Below are 24,238 nucleotides of genomic sequence, written 5' to 3'. Positions count from 1 at the left end.
TCAGATGGCATGCTGTGAGAGAGCCGGGAGAGCAGACAATTAAAGTGTGGAGTTAAGAGAGGCTTTGAAGTTGGACATGGTGCCTAATACCCTTAGAATGAGAAGGGCAACAATTCACCAGCTTGTTATGTGGCTGTTTAGAAGGGAGGAGGAGAGAAGAGCGTGTCTTGTTAAAAGGTTCAATTTTAGGAAAATATACTTTAATTTCAACCCCAAATAGCCTCTGAAGGATTGTGGTGGCACAGCGGCAGCTGTAGTGTGGGAGTATAGGAGTTCAACAGTAACCAGTGCATTCTGATGAGGAGTGACTGTGTGAGAAATGGTGAGGCTGGGTAGAGGAGCGAGAGAGAGAGAGAAGAGATAATGAAAGAGAGAGGGAGAGAGGGGGAGAAGAAAGAAGTAAAAGAAAAGAAGTAGGCCTCGAGAAAAAGAGAGAGGTTATTATTGAAGGTTATTTATTGGTCTTTTCCACCCATTTTTAATCCCAAATTGTGCATGGCTTTTAAGTCTACCAATGTATAGAAACAATGTGGGATGCACAGTCAAATCCCATTTGGGCCATGAAGCTCTCCTCTCTAATGACTTTCATTTCCTCTTACTGCCTCTCTTGCTCTGACCCTCTCTCTGGGGTTGAGGGCTGATGGAGACACGTTTCAGAGAGGGTGTCACTATTTGGCCATGCTGGTAAGGACAGAATGTAAGCCTACAGCACTTTCTGAGGTGTTCACTACAATAAAATGTGTGGTTGATCGCAGACAGACATCCATATCTGGACTGCGAGAAAGGGCAGAAGTATGGAACGCTGTGACCACAAATCTGACCTTAACCCTCACTCTAAGGATATCTCTAACCCTAAACAAACGTGCATTGGAATATGAACAATGTCACAAATTTGTCCTTTCTAATAGCTACCTCTCAGATAGATCCACTTTCTGCTTCCTGTTTCTCCACTACTGTGGTCAGGATTATCACCATGGTGATGGTGGACCATAGTCTGATGTGGAAACACAACCTGAAGGTTGACAGGGAACAGGCCACAAAGGCTTTAGTTTAATGGCCTGAAGGTTGACAGGGAACAGGCCACAAAGGCTTTAGTTTAATGGCCTGAAGGTTGACAGGGAACAGGCCACAAAGGCTTTAGTTTAATGGCCTGAAGGTTGAGAGGGGACAGGCCACAAAGGGTTTAGTTTAACAGCCTGAAGGTTGAGAGGGGACAGGCCACCAAGGGTTTAGTTTTATGGCCTGAAGGTTATAATAATAATAATAATAATAATATGCCATTTAGCAGACGCTTTTATCCAAAGCGACTTACAGTCATGCGTGCATACCAGCTGAGCTACAGAGGACCACAAGGTTGAGAGGGGACAGGCCACCAAAGGTTTAGTTTAACAGCCTGAAGGTTGAGAGGGGACAGGTCACCAAGGGTTTAGTTTAACGGCCTGAAGGTTGAGAGCGACAGGCCACCAAGGGTTTAGTTTTATGGCCTGAAGGTTGAGAGGGGACAGGCCACCAAGGGTTTAGTTTTATGGCCTGAAGGTTGAGAGGGGACAGGCCACCAAGGGTTTAGTTTTATGGCCTGAAGGTTGAGAGGGGACAGGCCACCAAGGGTTTAGTTTTATGGCCTGAAGGTTGAGAGGGGACAGGCCACCAAGGGTTTAGTTTTATGGCCTGAAGGTTGAGAGGGGACAGGCCACCAAGGGTTTAGTTTTATGGCCTGAAGGTTGAGAGGGGACAGGCCACCAAGGGTTTAGTTTAACGGCCTGAAGGTTGAGAGGGGACAGGCCACCAAGGGTTTAGTTTAACAGCCTGAAGGTTGAGAGGGGACAGGCCACCAAGGGTTTAGTTTTATGGCCTGAAGGTTGAGAGGGGACAGGCCACCAAGGGTTTAGTTTAACGTCTCATACTAGGCCTAGACTTCTATACCCATACTCTCATATTCAGTATAATACTAGCTAAGATATTTCATAGCATTATTACACAAATGAATGACTCCTTTAAAACATGTATTAGCCATGCCTAGCCGTAGACTGTCTGGGCTGATAAAATGTGGTGTGTCTATAAATATATGATGAGCGTGTTGAGGTACATTTTAAGTTCATACCAAGTGTATTGCTGGAGGGTAAGACAGACAGAGGGAGGAGGGAGGAAGAGAGGAAGAGAGAGATAGAGACAGACAGCGATAGGTACAGAGAGGGAGAAAGAGAGATACAGAGAGAAAGAAAAGAGAGAGACAGACAGACAAAGACAGATATGTACAAACATAAGCGAAGACTTGACTGGAACCAGACCTTTCTGTTCAGGTCTGGCCTGGGTGGAGTTGAGTGGAATAGAGTGGAGTAGAGAGGAACTATACTAGCGCCCTGCACAGTGTCCCGTTCTGGGCCTCACACTATCAGCCCTGACAAAACTCCATCCTGCAATCACACAAATGAACTGAGCCCATTGATCCCATGTCACTCAGACACCCCAGCTAGCTGCTATCTATCCCAGTGTCTAACAGCCATCCCTGGTCTCGTGTGTATGTGTGTGTGTGTGTGCCTCTCAGGCGGTTACCGTATCAGCATCACTGCAACTCAGGGACCACTCAGGAGTTGAGTGACGGCCTGGAAAAAACTAGCAACACTGTTTGCCGTCAACATCAGCTATCAGCGCCATATCAACCTCTAGAAATGGAGTAGAGAAAAAACATGACGGGAAACACAGAATAAATAAATCGTGAGGAGATAAAGAGTGAGGAAACGCTGCTGTGTGTGTGTGTGTGTGTGTGTGTTTGTGTGTGTGAGAGGAGATGCTGTAGTGATAAACAGGGTTATTTATGCAGGCAGTTTGTGTAGAGTGGTGCAGCCAAACACAGGTCTCCCGGGAACTAAGTCAGAAAACAACTCTATAAAAAGATCCACTGACTTTACTAGCGTGTTAACACACACACATAGTTGTACACACACGCACACACACAGTCGTACACACACACACACACACACACACACAGTCGTACACACATACACGCACACGTGTACACAAACACAGTCAATCAGAGGTGTCAATACAGAAGAAGAGAGAGCAGAGACAGCAGACTTCCACACATCACCATGCATAACCCACAAACTATACTAGCAGGACAGCAAGACAACTCAACCTCAAATCACCTTGCAATTCCCTAAACAGTACCCCTATGACCTTTCGCCATTCCAGAGACCATATCCCAAAACAGAAATTGCTCATCACTCAAGACCCTTGTGCTTCATGGATTTGGAACTAACAAATCCCCAGCACACACTTTCTTTGGGATTGCCTGGGTGTGCTTCGGTTCTGTGCCACCATGCGGAGGGATACGGAACTCTGGGACAGTGGAACATGCCTGTCTCCCTTTTATGATGTCACGGTGTCGGCACTCCCTCTGTCTCTGATGGGGAGATAACACAGAGAGGAGGAGGGAGGAAAGGAGGAAGACCTTTCATCTATGCAGTTGGGTTGGCTGTGTGGAAGAAGTGTCATAAAGGTTCTCTCAGTTCTTTTATGTACAGACAGATATAAAGGAGTACATTCTTGGCATCTCAACAGTCTGAAGTGACTTGGTGGAACACAGTATGACATAAGATAATATGGTGGAATGTCTATCAGTAATTTGACACCTGTCTAGTCCATTCACATCAATGTAGATGAAAGTTACTTTAGACTATTGACATGCATCCTAAATGTAAATGAGCTAATCGGGCCATGCCTCCAACAGGAGAACAGGAAGTACAGATGGTCACTTCCTCCTCTGACCTTTAGCTCCAATGCTCCAGCCTGGGCCTCATGCAAAGCCTGAGTTATGAACACACACACACCCTAAAGCTGAGCTCATTCAGACAACCCAAACATACACACACACACACCTTCACATCCAAAACCATTGACTCCACTCTTCCCACAAACACACCCCTAACCTCCAACCACCCATTAACCCCACCTTCTCTGCTAGCACACCTCATACAGAAGGGTCACACACGTTCTCTTAGGACAGTGGTTCCCAACCTTTTTCGGTTACTCTACACCAACTGCATTTTGCTCTGCCTGAAGTACCCCTCATGTGCATTTTACCAGTAAGCCAATGGTCTCATGAGTCTTCTCAAGTGCCCTCTGTGGACAGGCCAAGTACCCCCCAGGGGTCCTAGTACCCCTGGTTGGGAACCACTGTCTTAGGATGCAAAGGTTGTGGAATGAGAGTCCTCCGTGCTCTCCTTCCACAAACAACAGATCTACAAAGGCTTGGTGCCCAAATACTAAATTCCTGTTCCTGTCGGTCTGAAAGTCTCTCTCTGCCCAGGCAGCAGAATCAGCACATAAAATAAATACGGAGTGGTGTAGTGTTACACTTAGAAACCGTAGAGCAGGTCACGGACAATGGAATTTTGAGGAAGTGCGCAACAGCACGCGTACAAGAAAAGCAATTCCAATGCAAATGGGGACGCAGGGCTTGTTTGAAATCAAATCTGCTGTTTTGGAACATCATAATAATGCCTCAAACCTAACCCATCTTCTTCCAGGAAATGAGGATTCCCTTGAACCGGCCAGCATTGAAACCAATGCATTCCTCCTTGACCAGAATAATATGATATGTAATAAGAGTGGTAACCTACACTGGCCTCTCCCTAAACACACACACACACACACACACACACACACACAGGTTATCATCCTTACCAGCCTCGCTCCGCAGGCATCTGAGACTTGGCCTGGAAATCAATCAAACCCACTATGCAGTAGCAATGTTTACGCTGTGTCTGTTCACAAAATATTGTGCTTGCACAATCCTTATTCTTAAATCTCAAAGCATCTACTTGTGACGGGAGTTTGAAAAAGTAGTAATAGTGCTAGTTGTTTTCATGTTATTCAAAACCATTGTGTTATTTTATTTGACTAGGGGAGACTGCTTAAATACAGCAATGCCACAAACGGCTGCCATTTAACGGACAGGAACGTCTGAGGAGATCATGGTTTCCAGTGGTGACAATGGTATCAGCCAGAGTCATGTCATGCTACTGTGAAATCAGAAACAGTACTAAACTACTGTTCTGTTTGGCTGGATGTTCTACCAATACTACCAGAGGTCTATCTGCACCAACCACAAACCCCCAATACAACAGAACTACTGTTTAGAATAGAAAATGTCCACCATGCTCCAATGGGAGCAATGAAGATTCAAGGTCTCTGGCTTGGTCGTAAAGAGTAGATCTCACTTGGTCGCAAGCTGAGGTTATGTGTCAACTCAAAAAGAATACAACATTTTTATTAAATATGGGATCAAACACTGTTTTAAGATGATAAATTATGTGTCAATTGAAATCAAACAAATTAATATGATGAAAAAAGAACTTTAATAAAACAATGCATTCGGTATGTACATTCAGTATCAAACTTGATTTTGAAGCATGTCATATGGAATCACAAAAAAACAACATACACTACATGACCAAAAGTATGTGGACACCTGCTTGTCGAACATCTCATTCCAAAATCATGGGAATTAATATGGAGTTGGTCCTCCCTTTGCTGCTACAACAGCCTCCAGTCTTCTGGGAAGGCTTTCCACTAGCTGTTGGAACTTTGCTGCGGGGACTTGCTTCCATTCAGCCACAACAGCATTAGTGAGGTCGGGCATTGATTGATGTTGGGCGATTAGGCCTGGCTCGCAGTCAGCATTCCAATTCATCCCAAAGGTGTTCGATGGGGTTGAGGTCAGAGCTCTGTGCAGGCCTGTCAAGTTCTTCCACACCGATCTCGACAAACCATTTCTGTATGGACCTCGCTTTGTGCATGGGGGCATTGTCATGCTGAAACAGGAAAGGGTCTTCACCAAACTGTTGCCACAAAGTTGGAAGCACAGAATTGTCTAGAATGTATGCTGTAGCACTAAGATAAGATTTCACTTCACTGGAACTAAGGAGCCTGAACCATGAACAACAGCCCCAGACCATTATTCTTCCTCCACCAAACTTTACAGTTGGCACTATGCATTGGAGCAGGTAGCATTCTTCTGGCATCCGCCAAACCAAATTCGTCCGTCGGACTGCAAGATGGTGGCGAGCTTTACACCACTCCAGCCGACGCTTGGCATTGCGCATGGTGATCTTAGGTTTGTGTGTGGCTGCTCGACCATGTAAACCCATTTCATGAAGCTCCCAACTAACAATTATTGTGCTGACGTTGCTTCCAGAGGCAGTTTGGAACTCGGTAGTGAGTGTTGCAACCGAGGAGAGTCCCATTCTGGGAGCTTGTGTGGCCTACCACTTCGTGGCTGAGCAGTTGTTGCTCCTAGATCTTTCCACTTCACAATAACAGCATTTACAGTTGACCGGGGCAGCTCTAGCAGGGCAGACATTTGACAAACTGACTTGTTGAACATCACTAAGGCCATTCTACTGCCAATGTTTGTCTATGGAGATTGCATGGCGGTGTGCTCGATTTTATACACCTGCCAGCAACGGTTGTGGCTGAAATAGCAGAATCTACTGATTTCAAGGGGTGTCCACATAATTTTGTATATATAGTGTATGTATGGATAGTACGTACATTAAACATCCACAAAATGATTGATTTCTAACAGGGAATGTGAACAAAAAATCTGACAGTAAATAAATATGTAAAAATCCATAGTGGTTAAAAATTGTGATAGACACAACAGTGTGGGTGTGGTCAACATAACTGGCACAGCTGATTGGTGCTCCCATGGCATGACAGATGTGTGATGCCTGGTAACTGTGGCGATGATTCTCACATCTGATAGGGCGTCATATCCTTCATGTCCGGATAATGGGTGTGGCCAAGGGAAGAACAGTTCATGGTTACCTGGATTGGGAGAGGGGAGGGGTTTAGGACAGGAGAGAAAAGGGAGGGTTGTTTAAGCACACGTCATAATGTTTCATGAACTTCACATCTCTCAACAGTCTATTTTATTACCCAAAGAGGATAGAGAAGATTCCGTTTTGACTACCTGCCCGGGACTACAGATGGAAACTAGCCAGCTGGCAAAATCTGGCACATTTACAGAAATATTGATTGATGTGCATTGTCCCTGTCAAATCAATGTAGTAAATGAAATGACTGAGTTGGGTTTGGGTGGTCTAATTTGAGTGACTCCAACCCCGCCTATGTTCACTAAGAAATATCACATACTGTTGATACAGGAGCAGCATCATCCCAGGTGGGAGTAGCAGACTATTTGAATGGCCACTCTTTATCACAGGGTATGTATAGATGCTTTCCATAAACACGTTCAGTGTCTCTGACAGCATGATTGATGGACGGGACATCAAAGGCTTCAACCGCCAGGCCTCGATCACAGTCACGTTACAGGACATTTACCTCCTGCTGTGACAGGCATCCAGGTCCTCCTGTAACACAGAAGCTCTCTTCTGGAGGAAGTTCACCTGCAGCCAACACACAGTAAGGGGTCAACACACACAGTCGGGGGTCAGGGGTCAATGCACAGTAGGGGCTCAGTAAGAGGGTATAGGGGTAGTGTGTTATTGAGAAGGGGTTGAGATAGAAAAGCGATAGAGGAGAAGGGGTTGAGAAAGGAAAGGTTAGGGGAATAAGGGTTAAGGCAATAGGGGGCAAGCCTAGGAGAGTAGGGGGGAGTAGGGGTTGAAGGAGAAGGGAGCAATTCATAGGGGAGTAGGGGGCTAGGGAGTAAGGTGACTGAGTGAGATTATAGGTGAGAGGTTAGGATTTTGATACAGTTGTGAAACCATGAGAATACAAGACATGGGGCCAGTACAGATAGTCCACTGCTACTTTAGGGGGACAGTGAAAGAGTTAACTTCCAAAGGGTTAGACTAGGCAGTACCAGGCCTTAACTACATACAGTGCCTATAGAAAGTCTACACCCCCTTGAACTTTTTTCACATTTTGTTATGTCAAAAAATATCTACACACCATACTCCACACTTAAGGATATTTTTTTCTATAGTGAAAAAAAAAAGGATATATAAAAAATACAAAACTGAAATATCATAATTGGACATGTCTCCACCCCCCTGAGTTAATAGTTGGTGGAAGCACCTTTGGCAGCAATTACAGCTGAGTCTGTTGGGATAGGTCTCAACCAACTTTGCACACCTAGATTTGGCAATATTTCACCATTCTTCTTTACAAAACTGTTCAATCTCTGTCAAGTTCCTTTGGGAGCATTGATGGACAGCAATCTTCAAGTCATGCCACAATTTTCAATTGGATTTAGGTGGGGGCTCTGACTGGGCCACTCAAGGACATTTACCTTTTTATTCCTTCATCACTCCACTGTAGCTTTGGCTGTGTGCTTCGGGTCGTTGTCATGCTGAAAAGGGGAACTTCAAGCCCAGTTTCAGCTTTCTTGCAGAGGGTAGCAGGTTTTCCTCAAGGACTTTTCTGTACATTGCCCCATTCATTTCCCCTTAGAGAAACATCCCCATAACATGATGCTACCACCACCATGCTTCACAGTAGGGACGGTGTTCTTTGGGTGATGTGCCATATTGGGTTTGCGCCAAAAGTAACGCTTTGCATTTAGGCCAAAAAGTTACATTTTTGTTTCGTCAGATCACAAAACGTTTTGCCACATGGCTACAGAATCTTCCAAATCTTTTTTTTGCATATTTCAAAACAGGTGGACTTTCTTGAATAATGGCTTCCTTCTTGCCACCCTATATGGCAGATTTGTGGAGTGCTTGGGATATTGTTGTCACATGCACACTTTGACCAGTCTTGGCCATAAAAGCCTGTAGCTCTTTCAAAGTTGCCATTGGACTCTGATCAGTCTCCTACTTGCTCGGTCATCCAGTTTGGAGGGACGGCCTGATTTAGGCAGGGTCTTGGTGGTGCCATACACCTTCCACTTCTTAATAATCGTCTTGACAGTGCTCCAAGGGATATTCAAATACTTTTTTGTATACCCATCCCCCGATCTGTGCCTTTCCACAACTTTGTCCCAGAGTTCTTTTGAAAACTCCTTGGTGCTCATGGTTGAGTGTTTGCTTCGCAAATCACTGCCCAGCAGAGAGAACCTACAGGAACTGCTGAATTTATCCTGAAATCATGTGAATCACTAAAATGTAACACAGGTGGAGGCCAATTAACTTGTGTGTGATTTTGAAGGTGATTGGTTACACCTGAGCTAATTTAGGATCGCTATTACAAAGGGGTGGAGATTTATACAACCAAGCTATTTCAGTTTTTATTTTGTATCGATTTTCTAAAAAGATTCAGAATATTTTTTTCACATGGAGGTTATGGGGTAGGATGTGTAGATCAATAGAGAAAAACAACTATTTGAATGCATTTTACTACAGGCTATAAGGCAACAAAAGGTGAAACGTTTGAAAGGGGGTGTGCACTTTCTATAGGCACTGTCCATACTACTGTGTTCCAAATCAAATCAAAATCCTTCTCTTTAGATCAACTGAAACAAAAGGGTTATAATAGTCTCTGATGTGTAACTACTGTACTGGAACTCAATGGTACATTCCATTCTCTTGGATGGAAACCTCAGGAACAGATTTAGCGTTTCATTTGGAGCGCTGCTGCTTTCAGAGGAGTAACAGCATCAGTATGCAAAAAAAAACGGAACTGCGGTCGGATGCCATGGAGTCGCTGTTCTTTCAGTAAAAATAATGCGTCGTAATGTGCAAAACCCAAGACATCCTCAATGAAAAGGGAGGCCGTTCTGGTCGTGAATTACATCGTATAAACATATCCGTTGGCAGAGGCTTGTGGCGGCAGGACTGGAAAGAGATCCATCCGGAGCTATCCAAAGCAGCCAGGCGTTGGGGCCAGTTTGAGTTTAGAAGCGCGGGCCCCCTTCAAATGTTGTTGTTGGTTGGTTAGTGGGGCCCCCTCTCCCTCAGCCCCCCCCACCACACCCCCGACACAGAAAGGCCTATTGTTTACATTCAAAATGTTGGGCAGAAATTCCCCTCCCTCCCGCTGCCCACCATAGTTTCATGTCGAACAAGGCCCAGTTAAACTAATAGGAGACTGTCCGCGGCGGCTGGGTGGGGAGCGGCGCCCTTGACGGCGGTATTAATGTGGTTAAACGCGGGGTGTAATTGTGTCTGATCTGATGGAGCCTAGAGAAAGAGAGGGAGCTTCAAAGTGGACTGGTCCAAAGCCATGTCTATGGGCTCTGCTGTCTGGTCTACACCACCATATGATACCCCCTCGTCACGGCCAAGGAATCAAACAAACAGACCGTGTGTGGGTTCAGTCTCGGATGGTTTCTATCAATATGTAGAGAGAGGGAGGAAAGCAGAAAATAAGAAAATGGCAGCAAAGGAAAACTGTTCATAGTTGGTATCTGAAGAAACACTGAAAAGGAAAGCAGGTCTATAAGTTGAGATGTATGGAGTGTATTGCCCAGGTACCTCTGTCTGTATTACTGCATATAGATCAGGGGTCAACAACTCTAGGTCACTAACACATGAATCAACTAACCAAGATTTTGATAGTTAGTTGATATGTGGATTAGTTGAATTTGGTGAGTTAGATATAGGCTGAGTGTGTCCTGTGTATAGTGCCCCATGCAGGTCTTGTTCCTACCTGAGACTTGAGAGAGGAGATAGTGTCCTCCAGCTCCTGTCGCAGCTCAGCTGGCATCAGCCCTTTCATTTTCATCTCACACTCCTGAAGTACCAGCGTGACCTGCAGTGAGAGGGAGAGGAGGAGGAATAGGGAGAAGGAAAGGGGGATACCTGTTCAGTTGTACAACTGAATGCATTCAACTGAAATGTGTCTTCCGCATTTAACCCAACCCCTCTGAATCAGAGAGGGGCAGGGGGCTGCCTTAATCGACATCCACGTCATCGGCGCCCGGGGAACAGTGGGTTAACTGCCTTGCTCAGGGGCAGAACGACAGATTTTTACCTTGTCGCAATAGGAGGGAATCAGACTACTTCAAAGCCATAGAAAGAGAGGATGTGGTTCAATACACTTATTGTAAGTGGCTCTGGACAAGAGCGTCTATTAATTGACCAAAGAGTAATTATACACACATCGCCTCCTATTGGCTAGTAAAAAGATCACGGTCACCACAGACCACGTGGCCAACTCAGCGTAGCCCTTAGGGTATGCAGTGGGTGCAGGTTTTTGTTCCAGCTCAGCACAAACACACCTAATTCAAATGAACTAATCACCATCTTCATTTTAGAGACCATAATTATCTGAATCAGGTGTCTTAATAAAGCTGGGCTCGAGCTTACACTCACTTCCGCCCTCCAGGACTGGAATTGACCACCCTTGACTTTTAGACCCAGGCCCAGCTGGGTTTGAGAGAACAGACAGAACACATCAAACACATCAGCCCTCCCTATGTGGGGCACAGAGAGGGCTGTCTGGAGCTAAATTACACTGGAGAAAACCATAGTCTGATTACAAAGCTTAAAACGTTTGGTTAGCCATTCCTCCATGCCCACAAACACACACAGTGAATGTACTGTACGTTCAGTAGGCAGACATGCTGTAATGACAAACTGAGAGGTTTGGTATGGAGTTGGTGCTTGTGGAATCTACAGGAGTTTTTCCTGACCATGTGACCTGACCAGGAAGAACTCTGGCCTGTAATAGTTTAAAACTAGGGCCTGGTCAGGTCGCAGAGTGACTACATTCTCTGTGGATAGAAGAGGACTGGCCACCCCTCAGAGCCTGGTTCCTCTCTAGGTTTCTTTCTAGGTTCCTGCCTTTCTAGGGAGTTTTTCATAGCCACCGTGCTTCTACATCTGCATTGCTTGCTGTTTGGGGTTTTAGGCTGGGTTTCTGTATAAGCACTTTGTGACATCTGCTGATGGAAAAAGGTATTTATAAAGACATTTGATTGATTGATTGATAACTAGGGAGAGCCCCAAACTATTCCTACCATGAGGTCTTTAGCATGCCGAAGTCCAGTTATTGTTAAAAATAACTCTTTCCTCTTTATTTTTCTTTAGATATTCCCTTCTAAAGAGTAGGAGAGGGACAGAGAGAGAGAGAGAGAGAGAGAGAGAGAGAAAGAGAGTAGTAGAAAATTGGTTTTCCAAAAATAATTTTCCTGTTGTGGATTTAACTGATTGATCTGCCTTTCTGTAATTGATCTTTCAGGGAACAATGAAAGGGATTGGGACGCACTTCAAAGGGGGAGAGTATAAATGATCCCACCACTGAACAGCTCTTTTTGTCTCAGCACAGTTTGCAGTAGATTAGGCCTTTGCCACTTTGCCAAAAATGTTCTCCCTCCCGCCTCATTTAAAAGTGTCGGGCCAATAACATCATCAGGAGAGAAAGTCTATCAATGTACTTTTTTTTCTTTCCTCCGTGAGAAAGGGAGCCACGAGTAATTTGAGAATGAACATTTTCAAACAAATGCAAAAAAATAAATGTTTTACAGGCTGTAATTTGGGGTGCCAACAAGTTAAAATAAGGGTAGAACCCCAGAGAGGGAGGCAGTCATAACAAGATGGTGCCCAGACAAAACACTCAAGACCAAACACCAAACCAACAAACAACGGTCAAATCTCCTCATAAGCCACATTTCAATGTAAAAGTATTGGGATTCTTTGAAAGACTTCCATTCAAGTTCCTTGGCTGCATTCTTAATGCATGTACAGTACGTACAGTGCTGTATTTAAGTTACCACAGTAGTAAGGGATATACACACTTCAATCTAAATGACTAGCTCCCTCCTGACAACTCCATCTCCGTTTTCCATCCCATAGATCAGATTCAGGGTAACTAGTATTCACCGGGCTACACTGCAGGGAGGATTGGAGCCTATACTCACAGGCTTGAGGCTAATCAAAGTAGACATGCCATGAATGTTTGCTTTCGTAACTATGAGTACTAGAGAGGGGGGAGAAAGAGAGAGAAAGAATGAGAAGCAAGAGAGAGAGAGAGAGAGGATGAGAGAGAGAGAAGAAAGAATGAGAAGCGAGAGAGAGAGAGAGAGAGAGAGAGAGAGGATGAGAGAGAGAGAGAGGATGAGAGAGAGAGAAGATGAGAGAGAAATAATGAGAAGTGAGCGAGAGGATGAGAGAGAGAGGAGAGAGAAAGAATGAGAAGTGAGAGAGAGAGGATGAGAGAGAGAAAGAATGAGACGCGAGAGAGGATGAGAGAGAGAGAGAGAGAGAGGATGAGAGACAGAGAGAGAGAGAGGATGAGAGACAGAGAGAGAGAGAAGATGAGAGAGAGAGAGGATGAGAGAGAGAGAAAGAATGAGAAGCGAGAGAGCGAGAGAGAGGATGAGAGAGAGAGAAGATGAGAGTGAAAGAATGAGAAGTGAGAGAGAGAGGATGAGAGAGAGAAAGAATGAGACGCGAGAGAGAGAGAGGATGAGAGAGAGAGAGAGAGAGAGGATGAGAGAGAGAGAGAGAGAGAGAGAGAGAGAGAGGATGAGAGAGAGAGAGAGAGAATATGAGAGAGAGAGAGGATGAGAGAGAGAGAAAGAATGAGAGAGAGGATGAGAGAGAGAGAAAAAGAATAAGAAGCGAGAGAGAGAGAGGATGAGAGAGAGAGGAAGAGGTAGAACGAGAAATAGAGATAAAGAAAGCAACAAAGGAAGAGGGGTTGAGCGAGACAGAGATCTCATAGGGGGTAAGACATTACCCTTCACTTTTCTCGTCTGACAGAGAGAGGGTATACTGTATAATAGAGGTCTACCTGGCCGCCAGCCTAATGACGTCGAGGCCAGCTGTATTAGATCATCATTAGCCTGGGCGTTGTACTGTAGGACAGACACAAAGAGCTCTACATCACATTATAGAGGATCTGCTCTGCAGCTGGAATGCTATGTAATGTAATGTAATGGCTGCAGGTGGACTTAGCCGAGTGGCGCCCATTAGCTGAACCCTGCAGTGCTTAATTCCCGCTAGGTAAGATGTGAGCTGTATGTACTGCCTGTTTGAAAAGTTCATTAACAAAAGTCTGATTCATGTAAAAAATATATATATTTCATAATACAGTTTCCTACTATGCTTCTCATAGGCCTGAGGATGGGTAGATACATACACAGATCATATACACTGATCTATAAACAACTGGGGAGTGCCTTGGAGACAAAGCTTTAGCGATTATAAGCTTAACGTATGTCTCACCAAGGCATTAGTTGTCCTGGTTAACTGGGAAATGTGCGGGTGTGGAGAGAGGCAGAGCAGCCATTTTCTATGGCAGCACCTTTGTTGTGGCTAACAAACGCTAGTTATGCTAACCCAGACATAGATGCTACACTACAGTAGGTCAGACAAAGGTCCTACTGAACTATTTTCCCACTTGTGGAATCTCATTCAACACATATGGACATTTCAACTGCGACATTTGGTGGCAGCGGTGGGATCTGGGATGGTAAGCAGTCTGGGGCTCAGGTTAGTGATAGCAGGTGAGCGATAGTGAATTGAAATTCACTGAATCTCTCGAGTTGACTGAAGGATCACATCGAACACTCCAGCTGAATATGGAAGTATCACTCTTTCTTTCAGTTCTGTTTCTCACAGGCTGTTTTATATCTAATCTCTTTATCGCTCCCTCGCTTCATCTCTCTCTTTCTGAATCCCTCTCTGTACTGTAAAGGCCTGTTTGTCTTTAGACAGGTGGATGGAGGGACATGAGGAGAGGAGGCCTTTAAAGAGGCTCCTCGCCGATCACACAGATGTAAGCAACCTTTGAAGACATTGGTTGATCAAACCTTAGCTCCTGTTCTCCAAAGCATCCATCAGAGACTGAGAATGACAGAGAGGAACAATCTGACTTTCCACACAGAGACATCGGTCTCATCTCCACCCTCTTTTAAAAGGAAAATATACGTTTTTTGTTGTTCCTGATGAAGCGTTAGACTCCATTTTCAAGCTCCTGAGAGAAGCAGAAGTCTTTTTAGTTTTTCTCCTTCCGTTCTCTTAAAATGACAACATTTCATCTATATATAGTCTTTAGATTGTGCTGGTGGTTTTGACTTTCCCCCAGCGCTTGATACTGTCTGTCACACACCAAGGTTTCTGACAGCTGCCAGACGAAAGAAACAAGGCGTTGACACTTTGAACATTCAAATGAAGTTTGCCACGTAGCTTGAGGTGCAGATTGTGCTCGCTGTTGGAAGATTCTGGAGTGACAAAAACCTTGTCAGATACAAGGGGGTACATCAAAAACCACGTCACTCACAAAGTTTGCGCCACCACATCTCTGAGTTGCACTCTCAGAGTTCGTTGGGAAATGCTTTGAATTCAAAAACGCTTCGCTGCCTTGAAATAAATAAAGAGCTTCACAGAGAAGTGACTAAAAAGAGGAAGAGCGATAAGAAAAGGGAAGTGTGAAGTTCTAAAAAAACAGGATGTGTTAGTTACTAATGCAGTGAGTTACACACAGAACTGCACAACACCAGTGGCTGATTGATCTGTAAATAACCAGTGTACTTTTGATTGTCTTCAGACAAGGTGCAGTGAGGTGCAGCCGAGCCGCCATTTTACAGCTGGGAGTCCGAGAGGGCTCTGGAAGAGGCAGGCAGGAAACATCTGTGTGAAGTCTGGGGTAGAGAAACTGTTTTAGCGTGTGAGATCAGATTACAAAGACATGTCTTGGCAGATAAACTAGGGCAATATCACTGTAAGGAGGCAGAGAGAGTTTGTGAGTTAGTAGGCCTCAGGTTTTATTAACACACACATCATTCGCACAGACACACACACAGACATGCGAAAACACACACACGAACACACACACGCATGGACACATACATGCACGCACACACCAGCCTCAGAGAGCCTCTCTCTCCTCATAAGGAGGTATAGAGAACAGAGTATCACTATAACTACACTGAGAGGGCCCATCTCCAGTCAGACACAGACCACCAGGTAAACACAGTCTCAGTGAATCTGATAGGAATGAGTTCACTTCAGACATAGTTATAGGCCAGTTTCCCTGACAAGATTGAGCCTAGTCCTAGACTAAACGCATGTTCAATGGAGAATCCTACACGCCTAACACACCTTTGACCATTTGCATAACGAAAGTATGTACAACCTTGGAAAAAGTTCACCTTGCAGAAGTGTAGGTTAAGAGCCTAAAGCCCTATCCTTTTAATTAAGTCGGATGAGAGGAAAAAGCCTGCAGTACTGGGTCAACCCACCGGCTGGTGGCCCTACAACCCTAGCACCACTGACCCATTCTGGAGAAATGTATGTCCGTCCGACATGGAGCGGTTCCAGCAAAGTGTGTGAAGTGTGTGTAAGGGTCAATGGGCGGCTCCCCGGGACCAAGAGTTGTCTCCAGTGGTACATACCAGCCTAGAGGTACATAGGCCCAGCCAGAGACAGAGAGACTGCCAGCCAGCCTCCTACGTGGTGATTACTGCCTTTCTTCTCTGTGTGTGTCAAGGTCAAAGCAGACCTGTGATTACAGAGCACACAGGGGCTGGTGTGTGTGTGTGTGTGTGTGCAGTGGTTCAGGATTCCCTCTGAACATTCCTGCCCCACAGTGCTGGCTCTTGAAGCCGGATCTCAAGGAATTTGGAAAATCTCTGCCTCTGAACTAGGGGTTGGGTAGAAGAGAGGGGAGAGAGAGGAAGAGGAGAGAGGAGAGAGAGGAAGAGGAGAGAGGTGTGAAACTGAAGGTTGAGGTAGGGGGTTGAGGTAGAGGGGTGAAGTAGAGGGGTGAGGTAGAGGGGTGAGGTAGAGGGGTGAGGTAGAGGGTTGAGGTAGAGGGTTGAGGTAGAGGGGTGAGGTAGAGGGGTGAAGTAGAGGGGTGAGGTAGAGGGTTGGGGGTGAGACTGACAGGTGAAGTTGAGGGGTAAGTCTGAAGGATGAGGGGGTGAAGTTGAGGGGTAAGTCTGAAGGATGAGGGGGTGAAGTTAAGGTTTGAGGGGTGAGTCAGGGGTAGAAGAAGGAATATGTTACCTGCTCCTGATTCTCTAACTCTTTGTTCAGTAGTTTCTTCTCGGAGGAGTGCAGCTGCCTCTGGAGATTCTCCACCTTCTCCTGCAGAACCTAGAGAGACAGAAAAGAGAGAGCGCATTTGAACAAGAGAGATAAAGAAAGAGAGGGATAAAGAGAGAGAGAGACAGAGTGAGAGAGATAGAGAGGAGAGAGAAAGAGAGAGAGAGAGAGAGGAAGAGCGAGAGAGAGAGAGAGAGAGAGAGAGAGAGAGAGAGAGAGAGAGAGAGAGAGAGAGAAGAGAAGAGAGAGAGAGAGAGAAAGAGGGAGAAGAGAGAGAAAGAGAGAGAGAGAGAGAGAGAGAGAGAGAGAGAGTAGAGAGGGAGAGAGAAAGAGGAAGAGAGAGAGAGAGAGAGAGAGAGAGAGAGAGAGAGAGAAAGAGGAGAGAAGAGAGAGAGAGAGAGAAGAGAGAGAGAGAGAGAGAGAGAGAGAGAGAGAGAGAGAGAGAGAGAGAGAGAGAGAGAGAGAGAGAGAGAGAGAGAGAGAGAGAGAGAGAGAGAGGAGAGGAGAGAGAGAGAGAGAGAGAAAGAGAGAGAGAGAGAGAGAGAGAGAGAGAGAGAGAGAGAGAGAGAGAGAGAGAGAGAGAGAGAGGAGAGAGAGAGAGAGAGAGAGAGAGAGAGAGAGAGAGAGAAGAGAGAGAAGAGGAAGAGAGAGAGAGAAGAGAGAGAGAGAGAGAGAGGGAGGAAGAGAGAGAGAGAGAGAGAGAGAGAGGAAGAGAGGAGAGAGTGAGAGAGAGAGAGAGAGAGAGAGAGAGAGAGAGAGAGAGAGAGAGAGAGAGAGAGAGAGAGAGAGAGAGAGGAGAGTTGACTCTCATATTAACAGTGTATTAAAAGGCTAATGATAAAGTCGTGACAGTCATTATTGGAAAGCTGGGCTCATTCCCCAGAGTCATTCAGAAGGAGATAAAGAGAGACGCACACAGGGAATGAATTGCTGTTAACTGTCTGGGCTTTAAACGTCACACACACAAGTCTCTTGTGAATACATTTTGGATCATTATATTAGTGCAGTTTCAGATATGAACATTGAACACTACACCTGCCTTATGAGTGTAGGTTGGGTACCAGATACCTGAGATTCAAACACAGTGTACCAGGGATTCTACCAGTGTACACAACACAGTGTACCAGGGATTCTACCAGTGTACACAACACAGTGTACCAGGGATTCTACCAGTGTACACAACACAGTGTACCAGGGATTCTACCAGTGTACACAACACAGTGTACCAGGGATTCTACCAGTGTACACAACACAGTGTACCAGGGATTCTACCAGTGTACACAACACAGGTTTCTCCTGAGTGGCGCAGTGGTCTAAGGCACTGCATAGCAGTGCTAGCTGTGCCACTAGAGATCCTGGTTCGAATCCAGGCTCTGTCGCAGCCGGCCGCGACCGGGAGACTCATGGGCGGCGCACAATTGGCCTAGCGTTGTCCAGGGTAGGGGAGGGAATGGCCGGCAGGGATGTAGCTCAGTTGATAGAGCATGGCGTTTGCAACGCCAGGGTTGTGGGTTCGATTCCCACGGGGGACCAGTATGAAAAAAATATATATATGTATTCACTAACTGTAAGTCGCTCTGGATAAGAGCGTCTGCTAAATGACTAAAAATGTAAATGTAAAATGTAAACAGTGTACCAGGGATTCTACCAGTGTACACAACACAGTGTACCAGGGATTCTACCAGTGTACACAACACAGTGTACCAGGGATTCTACCAGTGTACACAACACAGTGTACCAGGGATTCTACCAGTGTACACAACGCCCTCCATGAAGCTACCGACAGTACTGCTGGGCTGGCATACAAAAACCTGGGGGCCCAGGACCGAGTTTGGGAAACCCTGATTTAGTTGACTGCAGTGGCTTGTCAAAAAGGACTGGTTTTGAAAGTTGGATCATCTTATCCTTTGAGGCTTGAAAAGTGTTCTTATACTATGATTTTGAACATTCAAAGCAACTGGGACATGCCCATGGCAGGCATTGTTGTCACCTTAGCTTGCTGCATAGCTTCTGAGCGATAGGAACCACGAGCACAAACACCAATCAGCCTACACCACTGCACACACACCCGTCATTACTATGACAACTAGCATAACCATGTCAGCAAATGACTGCTGTCTGAACACACACAAATCCGATTTGGTCAGTATTCCAAAACGCATTTAAAAAACAAAACTGATTTGAGCATTAAGGCCCGCAGTGTGAACAAGGCTTTAGAAGTTTGTGTGAAGAATAGCAGATGAGAGGATCGCAGAGGAGAAGAGGAGTGTAGAGGACTGTTTTCCTCTCCTGCTCTAACTGATAGCAGTGGAAAGAATGAAAGGCTTGGTTCCTGCATGCGACTCAGAACCAGATGTCTCACACACACATGTGTAAACTTCACCTTCGATTAGGCCTCACGAGAACCAGAGCACACACACACAGCAGTACAGACGTGTTTGCCCATATATACACACACACACACACAGCAGTACAGACGTGTTCGCCCATACACACACACACACACACACACACACACACACACACACACACACACACACACACACTAAGTCCACTAGTATGGGGGTTGATGGTGTGATGGGGGTTGATGGTTTGATGTGGGCTGTGTGTGTGAGGTAAAGAGGCACTGCTAAGCATCAACGTTATGACACTCCCTGCAGTGTGTGTGTGTGTGTGAATGAGTAAGGCAGGTGTTCCCATCCATTCCCATGGTTGAGGGAAACATAGCTCAGGTGATAGCCATGACTGACTGGTGATATACAGCCCATCCACTTAACATAAATTACTAACACGATCTAGGTTTATGATTAACTGCAGCTCCTGGGAAGCACAACCCTAACGCATTGAACACGGATCATGAAAAGGCAAAATGTTGGGTAACACTTTATGTACCTACAATTGTATTACTTAATACAGTTATTACTGTGTAGTTACATGGGTATAAGGGTTAACTTAAGATAAAGTGTTAGATCAAACTATCTTTCTTCAAACTGTCTATCCCTTCCCACAATATTATGAGACAACAACAGATGTCAAAAACGAGTGCATAAATCTGAATTCAAAGCTCAGTCAAATTTCCATGGTTGAAAGTAACTCTAGGAATGATTGATGCGGCCGCCAGCACACATTCCGCTTCCAAGAAGTGGTTCTGTTTATTAATTCATTAAAAGGATCCGTCTGCTTTCTGCTTTTTGAACTGGACCCTTCCTGTTCTAAGTCAACACAGTGTGTCGCCCAAATGACACCCTATTCTCTATCTAGTGCACTACCTTTGACCAGAGCCCTATGCAATTCCCCATGGGCCCCAGTCAAAAGTAGTGCACTAAATAGGGAATATGGTGCCATTTGGGACTATAGGGAATATGGTGCCATTTGGGACTCAGCCACAGAGACTCACTGGATGAGTTTACGAAGTGTATTGACATAAGAATATGATACTGGTTGATGTTATTATATAAATCAGGCTCTGTCTTCTCCAGGCACGATCCTCCCTGATTCCTTCTGATCACGTCAAGCACTTCATTCCAACTCACTTGTTTACAATTACCGTAAAACTTCAATTAGCTGGACATCGGAACACATGTCAGCAAATAAACGCCCTTTTCAAATAAACGTCGGGTCTAAATGTGTAACGTATACGCTTGGAGTCAGGAAGCAGATGCAGAAGGTGAGTTTAACGATAAGAGAAGGAGAAGCGTACTTGACGTGACCAAAACCAATATTGCCTGATGACTGAGGCTACTGATGGCTAAATAAAGGGAGAGTAATCAAGGTGATGATGAGGTCCAGGTGTGCGTAATGATGGTTGCCAGGACCGGTGGTTAGTAGACCGGCGAAGTCGAGCGCTGGAGCGGTAGTAGGTGTGACAAAATTAATTGTTTACGAGCTTACCATGGACACAGCTCTGATATTTCCACGGTCATGTGCATTCCATTTTTTTGTTTTTTTATTCTGTCATCGTTGCTAGCCATGGCGCCACCAAAACATTTATGGTACTGAAGCACGAAATCGGGGGTGTATGATAGGTAGCCTAGTCTTTGCTAGTCTGATTTGCTTATCTTTGTTATTATAATGTTTATATTGGCCATACTGGTCACAATAAACAGTGTGGTAGTCTTTTCAAAATGTTATTGAGCATTAAGGAAATAGAAGCCTGGCTCTAATAGAAACCTGTCTCTAATAGAAGCCTGTCTCTAATAAGCGCCGGTTGTGTTCAGTGATTAAAGCAAATAAACGCCCAGGCTATTAATTGAAGTTTTACCGTATCCAACTTGCCTCGCATTTCATCAGTTTAAGTTTGTTTGATTGCTAGTCTAAGGCTTGAACTTCTTAGCTTCTGGTCACGTATTACTGTAATAGCGGTGTTGTGGTCATGAACTTTGTAGCATGGTTAATATGAACCGTGTGATACACCATCTATGTGATGTTACACACACAGAGGTTATGTGTGAGGTGACACACCTCTGGGATAGGAATAGCAAGGGTGTAGAGAGGAAGTCTCTATCACACACACATTTCCCCCTGAGGATAGCCCAATGACCCCACCATGACACCCTCTCTGGGGACCCCTGACCCCACTCCCCATTCCCAGCACCATGACACAGCGTTTCCTGAACGTCTGAGTGAAGGCTTCTGGGAAGAGATAAAGAGCGTGCTGACTGTACTCTGATCTCTTTTTCATGTGGTGTACATCTCTGATTGATGAAACACTACAGGGCCTGAGCACAACTGCACAAACGCATCAGTCATGGAAGGAATCATTAATGATAATGAATGACTCCATGGCTTCATAATGGAATCACTGTATGAATCAGACAGCCCTTCCTCCAGGCCTCTTCACTGATCACCATCTCCTGTATCCATCCTCATCATCTCCTAAAGCAAAAAAATCAGGGATAAGTCTCAAACCATTCCCTATGTAGAGCACTTCTTTTGATATCTGGTCACACTACTTTTGACCTCTGATTAAAAGTAGTGCACTATATATTACCGAATAGGGTGCGATTTGAGAACAAGAGATGGTCTGTCTGGGAAAATATAGTTTCAGTATCTGATTGTTCCACAACATTTTTATCGATTTATAGAATATAAACACAAGATACAATAGAATCGATCCAATTCAACTGTTGCGGGGGATATGCGTGATCCTTGCATCACTCTTCCATCCATACTCTTTACTACTGTACCATAGCCTGAGGACCAGGCAAGTCCCTCCTCAGACTGGTTACCCCAGTGATCCTGCTCTCCCCCTGGGCACAGATCTGTAGGCTCAGCCTCTCTCACCGTTCTGAAGGGATAGGACTGGATCAGGGCCTGATCCATGGAACCTCACTGAGAAGAAACATCCTCCCCATTCCTAAACCTGCTCCCATTGCACAGATCTCACCCAGAGCCCATCCAGATTCCCCACCCCTGGTTGATCCTAGATACACCTTAGGTACCACATCTGTTTTCCCAAAACTTTGAAGAGGTGTTAGGGTTAGAGCCTCTCCCAGGTGCTACATCTGTGATCCATCTCTCCCTCTCTCTATCTTCATCTCTCTCATTCTCTCCATCCCTCCCTCTCTCCTTCTTTCTCTCTGTCTGGCTGTGAACGTGTGATTTTCTATGGAGGATCATTCCAAAGCGTCTCCAGATGGGTCAGGGAGATATGGTCTCTATCAACCATCCAGACTGGAATCAATCTCAACAGAAAAATTATATTTCCTGAGGGAGAGGATGAGGGGGAGAGGTGGAGGATGAAGGGGGGAGGTGGAGAGGGGTGGAGGATGAGGGGGGGAGGTGGAGGATGAGGATGAGGGGGGAGAGGTGGAGGATGAGGGGGGGAGGTGGAGAGGGGTGGAGGATGAGGGGGGGAGGTGGAGGATGAGGGGGGAGGTGGAGAGGGGTGGAGGATGAGGGGGGAAGGTAGAGGATGAGGGGGGAGAGGTGGAGGATGAGGGGGGAGGTGGAGAGGGGTGGAGGATGAGGGGGGGAGGTGGAGGATGAGGGGGGAGAGGTGGAGGATGAGGGGGAGAGGTGGAGAGGGGTGGAGGATGGGGGGGGTGGAGGATGAGGGGGGAGAGGTGGAGAGGGGTGGAGGATGGGGGGGTGGAGGATGAGGGGGGAGAGGTGGAAGATGAGGGGGGAGAGGTGGAGGATGAGGGGGGAGAGGTGGAGGGTGAGGGGGAGAGGTGGAGGATGAGGGGGGAGGGGTGGAGGATGAGGGGGGAGAGGTGGAGGATGAGGGGGGAGAGAGAGGGAAGGGAGAGGACGAGCGGTATAGGGAGATGTGGGAGGAGAAAGAGAGGAGAGAGAAAATGGAGAGGTGGAGGGAGAAAGAAAGAAGGGAGAGGAGGAGGAAGAAGAGGAGGACGGCAGGGCCACTGCTGGAAGGGCCTTCTCACCTCTGTATCAGCAGTGTACTTCTCTTTAAAGTGGAAGTTTGGCTCAAAGCATTACTCACACACATAAACCAACACACTCCTCAAAGCATGTCATACAGGTATAGGCATGCATTCATATTAACAGAAGTTCTAAAGGTGAGAGTATGAAATCAAACTAAGTCACACACACACACACACACACACACACACACACGAGACCTGAGTCATCTTTCCTGGGTGGTCTCCTCCTGCAAAGATAAGGAAAGTATGCTTCCCTGGGGTGAACTAAAAGCAACAGAAGAGAGAAGAAGACCAAAAGCCGTTCTCTTCATGTGGAGTTTCTATTTGCAGTATGCTGTCACAACTTTAAAGAGATACTCTAATGACATTGAGGTGGTCCTCTGTAGCTCAGTAGGTAGAGCACGGCTCTTGCAACGCCAGAATAGTGGGTTTGATTCCCGTGACCACCTATACATAACAAATGTATGCATGCATGACTGTAGGTCGCTTTGGATAAAAGTGTCTGCTAAATGACATAGAATTGAAGAATTAGCTAGGCAGGACTACTCAGACTGACTGCTGCTGGAGGAACCTCTAACTGGTGGCACAGCCTCAAGGCAGCTAGATCACACAGACACACACACACACACACACACACACACACACACACACACACACAGACACACACACACACACACACACGCACACACACACACACACACACACACACACACACACAGACACACATACACACAGACACACACACACACACACACAGACACACACACACACACACACACACACACACACACACACACACACACACACACACACACACACGGCAAAGTGAGCGGCCGCACACAGACACACAATACAAAATGCACACATGCACGGCCAAACATGCACACACAGAAACACACCACCAACTGTACCCACACACACTCACAATTCAGTCTGTGTGGGTGTAACTAC

General features: G+C 45.8%; 1 protein-coding gene across 1 annotated transcript in view; it reads right to left on the bottom strand.

Moving 5' to 3' along the window:
• Positions 1 to 5,341: 5,341 nt before the first annotated feature.
• LOC311117887 (centrosomal protein of 112 kDa-like) overlaps positions 5,342 to 24,238 on the bottom strand; it is a gene marked incomplete at its 5' end in the record, with an annotated part of 59,181 nt that continues 40,284 nt past the window's right edge. Inside the window, 4 exons of the mRNA XM_084192788.1 lie at positions 5,342 to 6,831; positions 7,348 to 7,412; positions 10,558 to 10,659; positions 16,863 to 16,952. Coding sequence (XP_084048914.1) covers positions 6,828 to 6,831; positions 7,348 to 7,412; positions 10,558 to 10,659; positions 16,863 to 16,952 — 261 coding nt within the window. The remainder of the gene's footprint in view (positions 6,832 to 7,347; positions 7,413 to 10,557; positions 10,660 to 16,862; positions 16,953 to 24,238) is intronic.

This window comes from Coregonus lavaretus (assembly GCF_964263955.1).
Source record: "Coregonus lavaretus genome assembly, contig: HAP1_SCAFFOLD_1543, whole genome shotgun sequence".
Classification (NCBI taxonomy): domain Eukaryota; kingdom Metazoa; phylum Chordata; class Actinopteri; order Salmoniformes; family Salmonidae; genus Coregonus; species Coregonus lavaretus.
This window is presented reverse-complemented; position numbering and strand designations above follow the sequence as displayed.